The following is an 18540-nucleotide window of genomic DNA, read 5'->3' as shown; positions in this document are numbered from 1 at the left end:
CCCAGCACGCTGCTTCTTATGGTTATTTTCCGTTTGTTTATCAATTTTTAATTGAATTTCAAATCCAACCAGAGCGACAGCATGACGATAAACATTGCAAAGAGGCGGGCACGGTGCGAGCGGTTCCGTGGGTGGCTGGGGATGGGTGGCTGTCCCCATCCCGCGGCAGCAGCGCAACAGGACACCATAAAGAATGAGGAAAACTCTCGTATTTATTTCATCGCTCGCTCAACAGCAAACAATCGAACGTGAGTGTGTATGCGTACGCTGTACGCGCGTATTTTCGCTCTTGCTCACGGCGCGTCCTGCGAGAATGGGCCCTTGATGCGCATGTCCCGCAGGAGTACTCCAGCTTTACTGGTGACGATTTTCCTGGGGCACTACTGCACAAACAGCCGCCCCGTAGACACGATAACGCATCAATTTTAAGTGCCACCAAAGTTCCCTTCAGCATAAATCACAACCCGTCTCCGAAGGGGTCGAGAAGAGCACGGTACACGGTGGGCAAACACTTCTGCGACGGGGATTCGAGCCAAAGATCACTGCACAGAAGCAGCAGCAGCAGCAGCATCAGCAAGGATAATACCCAACATCGAAACACACAGTTCAACATCCGCTCCACAGGTGTAGGCCAAACCGTGCCACTTGCTTCACCGTGCCGTGGCGGCGCATGGCATCCTAATTTATTCGCCAGAATCTTGTGGTTTGTGTGGTGCCCATTTTTCATCCATACTGAAGGTGGGGGAAGGGACAGGATCATTCGTAGCTGTTGCGTAGAGACGGCCATCAAGCTTACTAGATCAAGGGCAATCAGGCGACAGTTTAGTAGCGCAAGTCCCCCGAGAGTAGGCTGCCCGTGTGTTTTTCACCCGCTCGCCCGCATCGTATGAAGGGATATTGCCAGGATACGCAGTGCCAATTCGCCATTCTGCTGCTGTAGCAGTGTTTTGTGCAGTGCACGCGCGACAACAAACCGTGTGCGCGATACGCATATTGCTCGGTGCTGGAAATTTTAGAGCAATAAAGCACACGCAAAGACACGGTCGAACGGCAGGCCTCCCGAACTATTTTGTGAGTGATTTCCGCTGCTTTCTTCCCTTATCGGACCGCATTCTGCAACAGTCAACGCTCGCTGTGGCTCCACCGTTGGTCCAGGTTTTCTTGCTCGTCCCAAGAGAAGATTGGCAGGGAAGCATTCCATTTGTGTACGTCCGTGCGAGTGTATCTGTGTAAGTGAATTTGTTAGTGTGTGTTGAAGAAAATGTGCAACAAATGAATGAGCAGCAGCAGCAGCACCAGAGTGGTTCAATGTCGTACGTGCCCCATTTAGATCCATCAGCTGCCGCGCATGATACCGCCAATGACAGCATCGCATCCGCTGAAGTCAGCTCCCGTTAGCGTCACCAGCCGTGTGATACGAGTGTCAGCGGTGGAAAATAAGGACACACTGTAGGACATTCGCGCAAGAGACAGAGGAGGGAGGCACGTATCACGCTACAGGTAAATATAGACACAACGTTGTTGGTAACCTTTCCAAGCGGGCAGAAGAGAAAAACAACAAAAAAGGACCAGGGAACAAAACACAATTTTATGCTACCGCACACACAGACACATACACGAAAAAAAAAACCAAACGCCGTCGTTGGTTGCTGCTCTCTATTATCCTTACGCACACATTGGCATCCCGAAAACATGTGTATTGGAGGGACGAACACACACCTACCCTATTCGCGAAAGGCACACCAGAGCGGACATTTACACTCAGTAGAGGGAAGGAGATGAGGGAGAAAGAGAGAGAGAGAGGAAGGCTAATAATCAGCCAAAAATCGTCGACTCCCCATCAGCACCCCAGCCTCAAGTAGTACATAATGTACATTTAGTAATCTCCTCCATTTCGCACACACACGCTCTCTCGCACTCTCCCACTGCTCAATGGAGCACACCTCTACGCTCTCTCAGTTACTCTATAAATGGTCTTCCATTACACATTGCACACCCCCAACAAAACCCCCGCTACTACCTGCTACATGGTGGGGTGGGGGAGGGGGCAAGAGGGTTTCCTTGGAAGCATACCCTCACAGCGATCGAGCAGGCCGTACGGTTTAACGTCAGATTCCGGTACGGCTGCCGGAATCCTGGCTGGGGGTTGGCTAGTGGTGATGATGATGAGGACGATGATGAGCCTTCGGTGGTTCGGCAGAGCAGACACACACACACACACCGTGCAAGCTGACCTCACCCACAAATCAGTCGCAGTGTGGCCATCACCAACCCGCAGTGACCCAGGAGTGCGGATGGAGAGGATATTTGCTTTTTTTTTACAATTTATTCTTCCTCTCCATGCGTGCGTGCGTGTGTGTGTGTGGGTTGGTAGAGTGTGCGTGCGTGTGTCTGCGGTTGACAGAAGGAAAAGCTGACCTTCTCCGTGCGTAGGTGGCCACCTGGGAAGGAATCATCCGTGCACAGTTGGAGTCGGGGCGCCCGTGTGTAGGTGTGTTCGTGTGTTCGTATACACACACACACACACGGATGAAGCTGAGCGGTGGAGACATGGTGGATGGTGGCGCAGCGCTGTTGATTTATTTGCCTCACCGTGCTATAAATAGTATCCGGTGGCTAATACCTTCGTATTATAGTAATAACGATAATAATCAATCATGTTTTATTTTCGTGCCAGCCAACACACACAAACACACCCGAGCGGCAGATTGAAGATGGCGGTTTTTCGGCCACCGGGTGGTTGTTTTTTTCTTCCACTTTTCCTTTTTGGTTTTTTTTTGTACCATCCAAGCAACAGGCTGCTGTTGGGACTCTCCAATCCTCCCTCCGTCAGTCTTCTCCACTCGAGCAGCAGCAGCTGCAACAAAACATCCCGAGGGCAGCTATGATTGAGTTGTAATTTTTGGTTTATACCGAGAAGCAGAAGGCAGGCAGGCATTGTGTTGTGCGCGGATGATGTGTAGATGTAATTTCTTGCCGCTTTCGCTTAAAACAATAAAGCAGGGCCCCTCCGTCGCCATGTCGCTAATTCTCTTTCCGTCGTTTGCTTGGTGGTTTGCGAATATATGGCAATCACCCTGTGGCCGTTCCCCATTACCGTTATCGATTAAATCTGAGCCACCACAACCCCCCGCCGATGTATGTCGACACCTCGGAAACGTCCGTCACACACACACACCTCTGCTGGCAAGGATCAAGGCTCGCAGAAAAGCAGAAAATCCAAATAGAGAGGAGCGCTTTCGCACGCGTTTGTGCGATCGAGCAAGATGGCGGTCGCCAAGTCGCCCGGATATTTAGCCCGAATGGCTGGTGCGATGGCAAAAGGAATGAAACAAAAGCGACCATATCTTAGCCCCTACCCCGCCTTGACGCGCTTGATGATGGTTTCCGAATTCCAAGCACTTCGCATTAAGCGTCAATCTGTGATGGAAAAGCGTGGTGGGGCTGCTCCCCAAAGCTGTTCATGCACCAAGCAGGTGATAATAAAAACAGAACCAAGCGGCAACCACTCCACCCACTCCACCCGCTCATCAGTTTGGGAATCGATTTTTTGATTCCTTGATTCCAATCATTCTTACTCTCAGCTTACTTCTGATTTTTCAATCTCATCTAACACACACACATACGCACACATGCAGTTGAGAAAACACAGGAAAAGCCCCCCAATCAGAATGAAGTTTTCCCAGCACGTTCGTTAAATATTAAAGCTTCCAAACGACTGGGACACACACACAGACACTTAACGGCTTACGGCTTAAATTCTATTTCCATCGGTGTCGTCGCAGTGTAACGGCCCTTTTTTTCTGTTGCTTTTCTCGATCGAATTTTCACAAATCTTCCCGTTCCGAAGGTATGTGATGAAATGAAAATTAATTCATCGTAAATGGGCAAGATTCCCCGAAAATTTCGTTTTGCCGGATTGAACGGTTAACCACCGTTCACCCTCCCTTTCTCCTTCTTGCCCCCCCCGTACCGAGGGTATGCTGAGGCCGGCGGCTAATCATCCCCCGCAAACCAAAACTATCCCAAAACTGTTCCGGGCAGTTCGGCAAGTTCAGAATTCTCGACCGCATCCCCTCCACAGCACACGCGAGGCTCTAAAATAACATCGCAAAAATTGATCCGTCCGCTCCGTGTTATTCTTCCACCGGCACCACTATCCCACACGGTACCTGCAGCCCCGATGGGTGAAAACAGCGCTAGAACTGGTAGTTGGTGGGATCCAGTTTCCCGGCGCCCGTGAAACAGGCTCCGTGTAGGATCCAAAACTCATCCATTCGAAATAATGTTGCACCACTCCCCCTGGGGTTGCGCGTCCCGTTTTGCTCCGTTCCATGCCCTGGACCGGAAGAGAGGTCAAGGATGGATTCGTTTCCATCCGGGGCCACCGACCAGCAGGTCGGTTTGCTAAATACGTTTCGCTCGCAGAAACATTAGAACCTTCCCATCTACGCGACTAAATATCGACGGCGCTGTGCCGCTCACGTTATGTACACACGGGTTACCATTTTTTTCTCGCTATTCCATAGCTTTTCCTTTCCTTTTTTTCCCTCCTGTGTGCTTTTGCTGCTCATATCGCACTACAGCATCGCATCTGCATCAGTCGCATCCACCACTATCGTGCATCATCATCTTCTTCCCCCCCGTGTGTGTGTGTGTGAGTGTATCTATATCGCTAATGGAGTAGTAGGGCAGCATCCGCGCCCTAGGACCGAGGTTTGATGGTCGTAGATGGGAAGGCATCAGTAGCGGGCAAAACAAAACAAAAAAATCCAGTGAAAAGCTCACACACACACACACATCTCATAACATAATGTGCGCAGCTCATGCTAGTTTAATAAATGCATTCCGGCGAGCATATGAGCGGGTGGAACGCGCGTGGCATACATCGTCGGGCGGTGTTGCATCATGGATGAAACGGGTTGCACCATGCACCTCGTCCCGGTCCATATCTCGTTTTTTTCTTCCCCACCCGCTCCCGTTTTGCACGGAACCGCACTTCCTGTTCCTATTCCGTCAGCAGAATGAATGTTGTTTATTAGAAAGGATAGCAACACAGAGCGCAACACAACACAACACAGTACTAGCCGACCCAGCTAACGCGTTTGCCCCCATTGCACTTGAGCGTCAATGCGATCGCCTGCCTTCACCGCATGCATTCACCAGGCTGGCTCTGGACGGGCTCAGGGAGCGGTGGCAACGGTTTACATAAATGTGGTTCAACACAGCCACATGGGTGGTCGGTTCAAGTGGGCCTTAAGGATAAACTTGTTACTGTGCCGTGTGTTTGTGTGTGTGTGTGTGCCCCATAGTATCCTTTACCTTTGAACAGCAGGAGGTGGTTGTTTAGTGTTTGGTAGCGAATAAAAAAGAGCGAAGGTAACTTACATCCAGTACATTAGTACACCTTTCCCCGTGCGGTGTACTGGTTATGTGGTACGTTAGCAACCAGACGCTTCATATGAGATGAGCGCAGCGAACGTACTAAAACTTAAAAGCCTACATGTTGCTACTATCAACAGCCCAGAGGTGAGGTACTTGTGTGCTGTTAATAGTTAGTCTAGGAAATAAAAACTGAAACGTAAAATAAAAGGGTAGTTTTTATATGTTGCCTCTGTGGGTAAAATTTAGGGGATGATTTTGAAAGTTAAAGTGTGCAGTAGCGAATGAAGCTCAAAGGAGTAGGGTTCGAAGGAGCTAATGTAAAAACACAATTACAGGGTTTTCCTATAGAACTCAAGAGCGGGGGACAATTTTGATGAATCTGCGGGAGTCAATCGCAAGACTAGGCACCGGTAATCGCTCATGCGGGCGTGCGTGCGGAAACATCAAAATTGTTTGATTCTAACGCGTGCGTTTTCAAACTGTCATCCGCAGCGGGTGTCAAATTCCATACATTTTCAGAAAACGCACGCAGGAGCGATTACCATTGCCTAAATCGCGTTCGCTTCGCGCCAGGTCGTTGCGTATGTGATCGTCACCAATCTGACATGTCGCGCACCGCGTTTATGAACTGTATTCGTGCCGTGCGGCCTACTCTTCTTCTTCTTCTTCTTTTGGCTCAACAACCATTGTCGGTCAAGACCTGCCTGTACCTCTTGTGGGCTTGGCTTTCAGTGACTTATGGATTAGCCCTCCATAGCAGGATAGTCAGTTCTACGTATGGCGACACGGTCAATTTGGAACGGCTTGAGAACCCATGACGGGCATGTTGTTAAGTCGTACGATTTGACGGCTGTACTACGAGACCGGCTACTCTATGTTAGTTTATTTTTACTGCGTTTAAGTTCATATTTAAAATTTTGTATAACATTTATGCAACCTCGCTTCGAGAGGGCCACCATAAGGCCCATTGAAATTAAAAATTAAATATCAAATATCAAATATCAAGGAAAGCCGTATGCAAAACTTAAAATAAATTTACTGCAATCAGACTTTAGTTTTTAGTCAAAATCTTCTCTATACAAAATTTCGTATGCTATTTTCTCCATTCTTAAAGACTTATTGTCGTGTTGAAACAATGTTTTTATTACATATGAGAATATTTAATTCTAGCTCGACCATACTGATTGTTCTGTCATTGCACATTACGATAATTAAAGTTGAAGGATACAACGGTATAACATTACATTTCAAAAGATCTTCAGTACGATTTGTATACGAAAAGATTCTTCCCATCTTCAAAATCAGCCGAATCCTTTCGCGGGCCGGACTTTGCCGACCGCTGGTTTAGAGCATTGCGGTCTAGTTAATTAATGTGATCTTCGTTAGCTCTAGAAGGTTGGAAACTAGTTACTAGATTGTCCAGTAGATACACGGTAACACTTACACGCAGATTCGGAGAAGCGCGGTTTTCTAAATTTCACAGTTATTTGAGCGAATGGTACTGATTTGATACATCAATTATCAAATGCAAAATAATATCCCTGCAGGTCGAATTTTAAGAATCACTCAAAAAGGCTCAAAATTGTAATCTTCAGGCAGAATCATATGAAATAAATAATTTAGAGGCCAAATTACAAGAAAATGAGCTATATTTTGGTTGGAAACTGCAAAATTCGACGTACGCGGTTTCTACTCGGTCCGATATCTCGGGAACAACCTATAGTTTAAAGGTTTTTGAAGGAGTTTCCAACTAAAATGCGATTGGAATTTGTGCGTTTTACATTGTTTTTAAATGTTTTTAGACACTATTGAGCTGATTTTTTCCTTACCTTAGTAATTATCTCCTTTTGTGCAAACTTTGCATCCATTTTTGAGTAGATTTTTTTTTCTCCAAACGTGTTGAATATTTTCATTTTGTAATACAATTAGATATCAAGTTTATCATGCGGTTTAGGGAACAACTTAAATTTTGTTCTATCTCCAACCTCCATGACGTCCACCAGTCAGCAGGACGCCGTCAGTGGTTCTACCGTACACCCAGGGTAGCGACAGAAGTAGATGATAACAAATACCTTCGATACGGCTCCAACTGAATCTTCAAGATTTCATGATGTTACGATTTAACAGGCACACAGAGTTTGGACAATTTTAAACTTAATTTGAATTAATTTAACGCCTCATAATTTAAAGTTAGCGCTAAGCGTACTAGACTAAGGTCACGAGGGTCTAACATACGTTTTCTAAATCGGGCCTTAGTTCGGCTAAAAAACATACGAAAAACATAAAAACAAGAACAACATTCAAACCAATTTAACAACGGAATCTAATTGTACAATGATTCAAAATTTATCTTAAGTAAATACATAAAACATTGAAAGGAATGTCCATCATATAATAAGATAGAATTATAAATTGACTAGTTCGAGAGAACTGTTCTTCTCTAACTAGCCAAAGCCAAGTAATGGTTCCCGAAAAGCCACACGCCTTTCCTGAGATGTAGTATTTAGTCAGGTCGGTGACTACCCTTTGTAGATTTGGCGAGTTGGATAAAGCTCTTTGCCTTTTATTCTACACATCTTCTTCAAGTATTTGGTTCGATAAGCAAACGTTTGTGTTGTCCATTCATGGTAAAGAAACAACAGTTTATAAAACGGTTAAAAAAAACGTTAAAATTCTGTTCTACATCAAAATCATTCAAGCCTCGGACAACAAAAACATTGAAGGAAATACTATGTGTTGTCAATCTTTCCGCTCTTTTAATTATTCTGCCAATTTCCCCGTTTTCAATCATCTCTATCAGTCATGATCAGTGGCAGCGTAAAGTGGCCTGAAGATTATTCGGTGGTGCCTTCGCATCCGAAGATTCTCCTAATTCGCCCCGAACACTTCTATCAAGGCTATTCGCATCGATTGAGGTTTGTAATAGCAGCGTGTAATAAATCTAGCGCTGCCTATTTTTTTTTTTTTCGAAAATATTACACCCGGCAGGGCACACCCTAACGAGCATCCTTGCGCGAGGCGAGGAAAGTTCGTACAAACACCCATACGAGCCTGTTGTAGCAGATTGTCAACAACTGGATTATTTTCTCGAGAAATATTATTGTTGCCGTTGTTGGCGCACGGGTAAACCGAGCACAGCAAACAACACATCACAGTTGTTATTTCTTCACCATTTCCCACCAGACGGACGGTGTTGTTGCACACCGCCCCCCCCCCCCGCGCGCCTCCATTCGTTTTCAATATGTTGCAGCAAATTTTTCAATATCGCATTACATACAAATTGCTCGGAAATCGCATTTGATTTTATCTCCTCCGTTTACCGTGTCCCGTTGATGTGACCGTTTCGCCTCGGGGAGCGGGGTGGTCATGGTGGCAGCAGAGCAAACCAACAACCACCACAGCAGCAACACAAAAAATAATATCAATCCTACAGCCCCCAGTGCACCCAGCCCACACCCTTCCCCACCCATCATCACCCGGTGGCTCTGTCCATCTTTCTACCATCAACTGGTTGTTGGATGAAATTGTGCTGGTAGATAGAAACGGAGGGAGTAAAAACACATCCCCATTTCAATACTTTTCTGACGTCTATCTCTCTTATTTTTGTCTCGTTCTTCCCTCCCTTTGCAGCACATCTACGTCATCACACTACACACGCTCGAGGGGATCGCCTGCCTGCTGCGGTGGAATTTAACATTTCAAAATGCTTCCAGCAAACGTAATGTCGTTCATGAAGAAGGTAAGTGTAGAGGGTATGGGCAGTAGCGCAGTTGAAGACATCATTTTTATGCGCCTGCACACCGAACATCATGCAGCGATACGAAGTGAGTGGGCAAGAGTGAGAGCGAGCAAGAGCGACGGAGAGATCGAGAGCAGGAGCAAAGCAAACAACTCCCCCCCTTCAATCTGGTCTCTAATCCTTGTCCGCCGGAGCAAGCTAGTGATGGGACACATCGACCGGAGGAAGCACCGGGCTACCATACCGCCCCTCTCGACCGACGTAATGCATCCCTGGAGCTTCCGGAGCAGCTTGCTTTCTTGCTCATTTATGCAGCATTTGCTGTTTCCGGCCCGTACAGAAACAGTCGCAGGGGAAGCAGAAAAAAAACACCCATCATCTTCCCTGGGATCCCCTCACACAAACGCTTTCAGTTGTCACAACGTGATCCCGCTGTACAACGAAGCTTTTCCCTGGATGCCATTTTTCCGAATCGCGTAGTCGAAGAAGGAACAGCAAAAAAACAGCCTCACCCGCTTTGCATAACGTTGCCAGTACGGTGGCGAATGCGAAACGCAACATTGCATAATTTAATTTGCATCCCAAAATTATTAGTCACACTGATGATGGTAGTTTGGAGTTTGCTTTGGAGACTGGAGGCTAATGGTCTGCTGTAAAGCTCCGTCGGTCGGTTTAAAGTGGACGTTAGTTAATGCCGCCGAACGATGCCACCGGATGGAAGCAGAAGCAATCGCTTCAGAAAAGGACATCCGAGGGGCAAGCCTTTTAAAGGCGTTTGAAGCGCATTTCAAGTAAAAAGCCTTTTCTGAAAAAATCTCTCCAGCGCAAGGGGATTGCCGTATTTAGCCAACAGCTTACTTTTTATACAAACCCAAAGGAAGAATTTGCAAAACAAAAAAACATAATTATAACAAACTCTTCCAGCTTTCAATTCCTACTTGATAGCATTTGAGCCTCTTGCCTTCGGTACAGCACAATAGCGCAGCGTTTTGTACGGCGAAGCAATTCAACTTCCATTCTCAAGCCAAGTGTTTCCCGTGTTTTCTTCCGAGACGTCCCTGACCAACACTCCCTCTCTCCTTCGCCGCCTGAGAGAACTGAGAAGGGGGGTGGCGGATGTTCGGGCGCTCCTAGTTTTTCATTTTAATTACACAACGTTCGGCATTTGTAGCCGAAGGAAAACGGTTTGAAAGGCTTTTGCGCCAGTATAAAACACTCACCCAACCCAACCCAACTTCCCCAACAGGCAACGAGGAAGGAAACGGGTGAAACAACAAAACAATGGCTTGTAGAACGCTACCATCCTTTAGAACGGGCATCTTCCGCACACAACACACGTTGGCAGGGTTCGTCAGCACAGGTGAGCTTGCGAACTGGTGGGCTGACAGGCTCTAGTGGGGATGGGTGCACAGTTTCACAATAACACATGACTACCCTTTTCCCCGGTACGTCTTTGCGGTGGAAAAAGTAAACATTGTGTTTCCTTGTTCGCGAAGAATTATTTCACGAAATGCCAAACCTACAAAGTGCTAACCCTCTTCAATAGTACAAGCGCTACATGGCTGTGGGACAGAAAACGACCGAGCAGCAGCAGTAGCAGGGGAGAACATTCATTGCGAACTTTCCCAGCACCAGTGTGAGTACCGTGTACAATAAGGGTTTGTCGTAAAAATACTACACTGTAGAGGAGTAAGCACTGTTCGACACGCACACCCATTGGTAACGGGGTGGGAAGGACGATGGAAATGATCGTGCAATAGAGTCATCGTGTCGGTGCTAAAATATTGTGTCAATAGATATTAAAGCTACTCCCGTTACTTGATTGTCCTTTCGATTGTCCGCCGCCGACGTCTCTACGTCCGTGTGATGGCTAGGACTCTTCTTGCAGATTATGTCCCGGTCCGGCATCGATGTGCTTTGATGTGCAACTGCAAAGGACACGGGGCCAAATCTACGGGGCGAACGTAACACAAGCACCAGTTGATTGAAAGCGTTCCGAGAAAACGAACGAATTTAATAGTGCCATTTCATTTCGAGCCCTTCTACCGATCCACCACCACCACAGTGGTACTTGGTGTTAGCGGTGCTATTTCCACTGTTTTAATGTTTTTTGACCAGCGAAGAGATACGATTCCTTGTGCTTTTCATTATTATTGTCTGACAATCTACTCGACGTACGGCGAAACAAGAGACAAAAGCAACACTGCTAAGCAACGTACTCTCTTGCGACTGTCCCATTATTTGCAGATGGTTGCTACCGATGAGGCGTCACATCAGCAACCATCGATGGAGAACACGGGCGCGTTCGGGAAGCTGAAGCAAACCCTTTCCACATCGCTGCTGACGGCCCAGGACAGAGGTAAGCACTCTTCCCGGTATCAAACGAATGTAATAAGCGCGAAATGGCAAACTTACAAACAAGCGATTGCATGGCAACGCGCCTAAAGTTATGCAATTCGCTTTACAAACCATTTTCAATAGTGTAGTGCCTGCTGCTGCTTATTACTTATTACTCCAGGCGCTGGTGGAAGCAACAATTTGAAAGCTAATTTTTACCCCGAACTGATTTCTTCTTCTTCAACAACAACAACAAAAAACTAAAGTGAACAAAATGTCCCCGCGCCCATCGCTGGTACCGGACGCGACCGAGACGCCACAGGACGATCCGTACAAGGATGCGTCTGCCAGCGAGAAGACGGCGAGCGAAGGCAACAAGTTCAACACACGGTCCGGTTCGTGCCGGATATGTTTGAAATCGTTTAAACCGAATGACTTCAAAAAGACCTGCGTCGAGTGTGATCAGAAGGTTTGCGAAGACTGTGCCAGCTACAGCAAGCTACAGGACTCGGAAGACTCGGTAAGTGTGGGCCGGAGAAAGGGAGGAGGGGTGGGAGGGAGGACTTTTTTCGGTCGAGACTTTCTTTTTGAACTTGCGTCTAATTGGAGTCGCTGCGTCATCCCGCCGAGCTTCTTTTAATCAAGAAAGAATGTTTTGGGATTGTTTTATTTCTTTTTTTAACGATGCAAACCTTTTTCTGTTTACGTTCGTCTGTTTTTTTGACGTTCTTTCCCCCTACTAACAGGATCTTTGGCGATGTAGCGTCTGTCGGCGAAAGATGGCGTCCCGTATTTGCATACCGCAAGAATCAACCGACTCCGCCCTGGAGGTACCGGTTATGGAGACGCTACAGCGGCGCCATTCAGACATCAAGCTAGGCTTCAACCAGCATCTGGACGATGGCAAGGGTTCGGCGTTGGCCCCACCCCGTAGCCCCGAGCTGCGTCGCCATTCGGACGTTTCGCCGGCGTCGCTGAAGGAGCTGGAAAAGCTGAAGGGCGTCCAGAACCCGAAGAACGATATGGACTGGCGCAAGGGTCACAGTGCCGCACCGAGCCGATCGTCCAGCCCGCCCGGCCGGAAGGAGATGGAGCTGGGAACACCGCGCGTCTTTTCCCGCCGGCCATCGACCAAGATGTCGCGCCAGCGCAGCTACGACGACGAGTTCAAGACGATGAGCTCCGACACGAATCTGGCCGAGGCGGGCCTCAACCTGCCGCCCCCGATGCCGAGACGCAAGTCGGCGTACGACGTGTACGCCCCGGGTGTGCTGATTAACGCGATGCAGTCGGTAAAGCTGGCCCCGGACGATTCCGAAAAGATCAGCACATCGCGCCGCGCGTCTATGAAGATGATGGGGGACGGAGGCGAGTTCGGTGGGGATGACCATACGATGGCCGACATGAAGGCGGCCGGACTGATTGTGGACGATGATCGACGACACAAGCGACGTGGATCGCAGTTGTAAGATGCCCTTTTCTAGCAGGCTTATGTTAGGAACATCCCTGTGAGGTGGAATAGTTTTATGTTTGGTTTTCTCCTATTCTTATCGCTTGCAGACCCGACATACCGGCACTGAAAGACAAAACTGCCCAGAACTCTGCGAACATATCAGTCTATCAGTGCCCGGCGTTGGAGGACCTGGAGGCACCGAAGCGGCAGACATCGCTAGACGGCGAAGGCATCAAGATCGTGATACACGATGCCGACGCGGGTCCACTGTGTGCTGCCAAGCGGAGCGTCCTACTGCGAAGAGACCCATCAGATAAAGCACACAGAAGTAGGTTCACAAACACTATCGCCCCTCCCCCATTTGTGATGGCTGGAGTATAATTTATGATCTCTTTTTCCTGTGTCTCACTATCTTGCACGACAACAAGCACGAGGATTTGGAATGCGTGTCGTCGGCGGTAAAACCGGTACCGATGGACGACTCTTTGCGTACATCGTGTGGACCGTGCCGGGTGGACCAGCCGAAAAAGGAGGTCTCCAACAGGGCGATAAGGTACGGGTCACCCCTCAGAGGGTTGAAGGGAGGCAATGATTTTAATACACTCAATGTTGGGACTATTTGGCGTCTTCTATTCTTCCACTAGATCCTGGAATGGTGCGGAACCTCTCTCACCGATCGCAGCTTCGAGGAGGTATGTGCCATCATGGACCGCACCGGTGACACGGCCGAACTGCTGGTCGAGCACGCAACCGACTTTAAGATGTGCGAGCTGCTCGACGAGGGCGGCATGGGCATGAACGTTAGTTCGAACTACAGTAGCAGCAACTCGACACGAGCTTTACCGGACACTAATGTGCATACGCTAGCATCAGGTAAGAGCCGTTACCGTTTCCCCCCCTTTTGAGCACTCGGCACTGCAATGAGATGCTGATGTTTCTTTGTTCTTGGCCTACCCGCAGAAAGTGAAGCAACGATGGACAAATCGCCCTCTTCGCCGACCAGACGCAAATTGCCTAAAACACCGGTATAAATCTATCAATACGTTATTCCTCTTTTTTCTATCAAGTTGATGTGCGTGTACATGCAGCCAAACCGATAACTTGCAGCGCATTCGATCAGACAAACCCATACTAGTGTACTAGCAAAGAGCGAGCTACAGAAAAAGGAACAAAAATATCAACTACATTATGTAACCGTTACCCGTAGCAAGAGTAGTAGTGCAAAGTAGTAGCGTGTAGTAAGCAGAGGAAGGCAGCAGAGCCAACGCACACTCCTGAACACTTGGCATTGTACTCGAGCGAGCAGAAGGTGTAGCAAACAATAAGGACAAACAGGGCTCCAGGGTAGGCGAAACCAACCAACATGCCCAAAACCCGACAATTTTCATGGTCAAAACATTCTACGTTTAATGGAGCACTGCAGCGAGATATTTGCAAACTAAGCTACACTGAACAAAACTCAACTTTAAAAAAAGCAAGACGTTCGATTAAGTCAGTCTCCCGGAGGATCGGCTCCGCAATACAATTTACTTTCTTGTAGTTAATTGGTATAAACTAAACAATGTTGCGCTTTCGAAACACACAATCGGGTCTGCTCTCGACTTTTCTTGTACTGTTTATAGCCCGTATACACGTGATTAGATGAAAAAAGGCAAAGCTAGAAACAATGCGGGAGGGAAATAGAGAGAAAAAGAGTTCCATATTTTATATTTTGAGTAGCATAAGAACCAACAGAAAATGGGGAAAAGGATACAATAATCTATATATATATACATACTTATATATATAAAAGTATATATACATCAATACTTATACTCAATGCATATTATTATAACGAGTAAAGACACACATACGCAACACGCACACAACATAAAACATACACCGACACAGCGAGGACTTCACGGATACGACGAGGATGTCGAAACAATTGGAGCCAAACAAGTCGTTTTGAGCTTTTAAAACTAATCGTTGATTACCGGACACGGCAACTGACAAAACAGTAAGTAGGTACGTGTTTAGCAAAAGGAAAAGCTGCAGATCATCTCGCGATTACAACAACAACAGAAACAACAGCAGAAGTAAGAACAGAGCGAATACATGTAAAACGATGATTTCATTAACAAAAACATACATACACCTATCAAAAGCTGAATAAACTAAAAATATCAATTTTGTGGATAACCTATTTAGAGCAACGTACGTACGAAAATGATCCAAGATCTAGAAACCTAGGACTCACATGTCACAGAACAAGCTGGAACAAGCATGTGCCCGGCTCAAAATGCCACACAGCTGTTGCTCGGGTTGGATCAGGAGTGTGAAGAGTAGCAGAACAGACAGAACCAAATAAAAGGCACTTAAACTAGCAAAGGATGATACGGCAAAGGGCGTAACAAAAGGCAAAAAAGGGCGCAGAAAAGAAAGATATAATTGGGCAGAGAACAGAAATATGCAAGGGAAACAATATTTAAAGTATAAAGGATACATAGTTGTCAGTAGCAAATTACAATTTAAAAAAAACACAAAAATGAAATTCAATCAACCATCATCAGCAGCAGACTCAAAACAGGATGAAAACAAAACGATCTGTTGATCGGTACTACCATGCTGAAGATTGAATTGATCTTGTGGAAGTTGTGCAAAACATCACCTACACCGATCTTGCCTACATTTAGGCGCAAAAGCTGCAATCCGCATGGCAGCGTAACGCTATCGGGGTAAAAGTAACGTCTGCATTTGCCCGGTCCGAGCGGTGAGACAATAGCAAATGCCCCGATAAAAACCACCAAACCAAACCAGCAGCTGCTGCTGATGGCAGTTGATTTAATTTCATTTCCTTTCTCGACGCCATCTGTATGTTCCGCCGTTGCGTTGTCGTTCTTGTTCTGTTTTTGTATAAAACACCCCGTTGCGTACAGAAATGCCGGCAAACCAGAAACAAGCGAGCAAACAAAAACATCTTTACAATTAAATTGTATCCAGTAGGCAAATTAATTGCAGTAGAAAATGTTGTTGTAGTTGTGTTTCTTTTTTCTATCGTTGTCGTTTTAGTTGTTACATACTGTCTTAATCTGCTGTCTTAATTGCAATACCAAAAGCATCGTCAAAATAATCGTTAAAACTCCACCATCTCATCCTCATCATCTTCCACAACGTTGAGTGGTTCACTCACGCACACACAAACAGACACACACACACTGATGGGATGGAAAATTGTTCTACCACGTCGTAGGACAATTTGCGATGTCTCTCAGTGTGGGTTTTTGTATCTACTGCTGTTATTTTACACCGTTGAATAATTCAGCATTTAACACATTTCACATTTTACACAAACCACGTGCTGCGCTCATCGCCCAAACCGAAAGGCGGCATCGTGGACAAAGGCTTTCGCTGATGAGACAATCGCGCCAGCAGAACAAGGACTACTCACACACGCCTCGTTTCGTTTCTCATCGCCATTTCATCGCCCCTCCTCCCCCCTCTTCCACCCCTTTTCTACTGCTCTTACTGCTAAGCTGCTTAACGCGCGCACGCGCTCTCTCCCACCTGCCGAAGGCGCTTCAGTTGAGCGTGCCGTTGGCGTTTCGATCGTGCGGCAAATTAACAACACATGCACATTCTATCCTGCTGTCAGTTGCTAATCGTATTGTTTGTTTGTTTGTATTTTTTAGACAGATTTTACGTATTATTTTGCCACCACAAACACCACCACCACCTTCAAGAAACCACCATTAGTTGCAGCTGAGCGTGCTGAATCTGATAAGCGTGCGTGCCTCCTCCCTCTTTATGCTGACATCCAATGCAGGCACAGCGGCGATCGGTCGATCGCCCCGAGGAACAGAACCAGGCGACCATGTGATTCGTTCCGGAAAACCTTACCCCTCCCCGATACAGGGTGGTGAATGGAAGAAATGGGAAGGAGGAGAGGGTGATAGAGGGTTAGGGGAGGGTTGTCGAGATCGGTAGTGAACACACAGTAGAGCCATGAATGCACCGAAACCCACCCCATACCGAGAGGGTCAGTCGGGTCAGGTGGAAAAGCTCTCGGCTCGAAGGGAACACAGTTTTATTGTGGTTTTGGATTTATAGTTTTTTTTTTTCTTCTGTTCCTTTCCGGCCTCCAACATTCTTGCGATCGTACCATCGTTCGCAGCTTACCTACTGAACCACCCACCACCCTCTGCTACTGCTGCAACTCGCACATGCACCGCAGGCTGTCCCACTGTATAGTTCTTATTTAATCACTTACTCTAAATAGTAAACCGAACACGTTCAAATACACACACATACGGACACAAACATGCGCACGCACACGTACACATGCACCCGACAGCATTGGAAAGGTAAATTGTGGGATGAAATTAGATAATGAACGATGTGCGCTTTTTCCTCCCATCGCTTTCTTGTTCTACGTGTGTTGTTTTATTCGTCACCACTACTTAACAAACATCCATACCAACACACACACACACACTGTTGTTTCCTATTCTTGTGCATTTGCTTTTCGGTTTTGCTGTATCGGTGTTCTGTTTGTTTTTTGTTGTATTTACCATCCTAACGATGGCCATCACGCCACCACAAAAAGGCTTTTACCATAAAACCACCCACCCACCCTACACTACAGTTCACTGGAAATCCTAGCTCTATGTTTCACCTGGAATGCCACTCATCCCATGGGCCACCCGCTTTCTATATTGTTTGTTCGTTTGTTTTTCACCCTTCCCGTTTGCCGTTTTCTTTGGAAACGTGTCACACAATGTAACCGTTACTGTTTTGGATTTAAAATTAAAAAAAAAGTTAGTCAAAGGAGCAACCAAATTACCAACAACACCCCTTCACCCCACTCTCCCTTCTATTGCGAGGCTGTGTAATGGGGGGAAGGGGGAAGGAGTTCGCCGTTCCTTGCCAATTTGTTTCCTTGTTGCTATTGTTAGGAGTATTCGTTAGTGTGTTGTGTTGATATGTTTGTTCCGTTCTTGTTCCGGCCAGTAACCGGCAGTGTAACACACATCCGGCACGTGCTGAAATGTCCCCCTGGCCAGCATGCCCTCCCGCACCCACCGATAGACGCGCGTGCATGATGCATTCATAGTACAAGCGAGCGAGGAGACAGACATTGAACCAAACATCAAAGAAAGCGGAGAGAAATAGAGTTAGCGAGATAGTGAGAGAAAGATAGGGTGAGAGAGAGAGCGATAGTGGATAGAGAGGAAGTGCAGGAAAGGACATTTACACTCAGTATACAATCCCACTGCCACCACGCACAAGAACCATGCACACGATGGAAAGATTAATGTTATTCCCCTTCTCTGTTTTTCTTTCCTTCAGGAACAGATAGCAAAGGGCAAGTTAGTGTCCGGTAGGGTTCAGGTGCATGTTTACTATCACGGCGAGCGAAACGAACTTGTCGTTTCGGTGATGGCTGCCGATGACCTGCCGGAGCGCGATGAATCGCTGGGCTATGGCATGTATCCCGAAGCCTATGCGTCGATCAAGTTGCTACCCAAAACGTAATATCAAGCGTTCCATCGAAATCAGACACGAGCACGCACACACACAAAAACAAACACATACACACTTATTAACATATAAAAACAACTTTTTGATGTTCCCACAACAGTCACGC

At 46.9% G+C, this 18540-nt stretch overlaps 1 protein-coding gene across 2 annotated transcripts; it reads left to right on the top strand.

Annotated features, from left to right (window-relative positions):
- The first annotated feature begins 273 nt into the window (after positions 1-273).
- LOC1274268 (regulating synaptic membrane exocytosis protein 2) lies at positions 274-18513 on the top strand. 2 transcript variants are annotated; one of them, XM_061644861.1, is made up of 10 exons: positions 274-1500; positions 9016-9124; positions 11372-11483; positions 11728-11981; positions 12208-12926; positions 13022-13242; positions 13343-13467; positions 13559-13787; positions 13875-13939; positions 18243-18513. In XM_061644861.1, exons 2-10 carry the CDS (start codon positions 9089-9091, stop codon positions 18426-18428), a joined length of 1947 nt encoding a protein of 648 aa, XP_061500845.1. In that variant the 5' UTR covers positions 274-1500; positions 9016-9088; the 3' UTR covers positions 18429-18513. The 2 variants fall into 2 exon arrangements, with proteins under 2 accessions (XP_061500845.1, XP_061500846.1); XM_061644862.1 differs by lacking the exon at positions 18243-18513 and having other exon boundaries at positions 284-1500; positions 13875-15948.
- Positions 18514-18540: the final 27 nt, after the last annotated feature.

Source organism: Anopheles gambiae, chromosome 2 (assembly GCF_943734735.2).
Source record: "Anopheles gambiae chromosome 2, idAnoGambNW_F1_1, whole genome shotgun sequence".
Lineage (NCBI taxonomy): Eukaryota > Metazoa > Arthropoda > Insecta > Diptera > Culicidae > Anopheles > Anopheles gambiae.
Note: the sequence above shows the minus strand (reverse complement) of the source record. Positions and strands in the feature narration are given on the sequence as shown.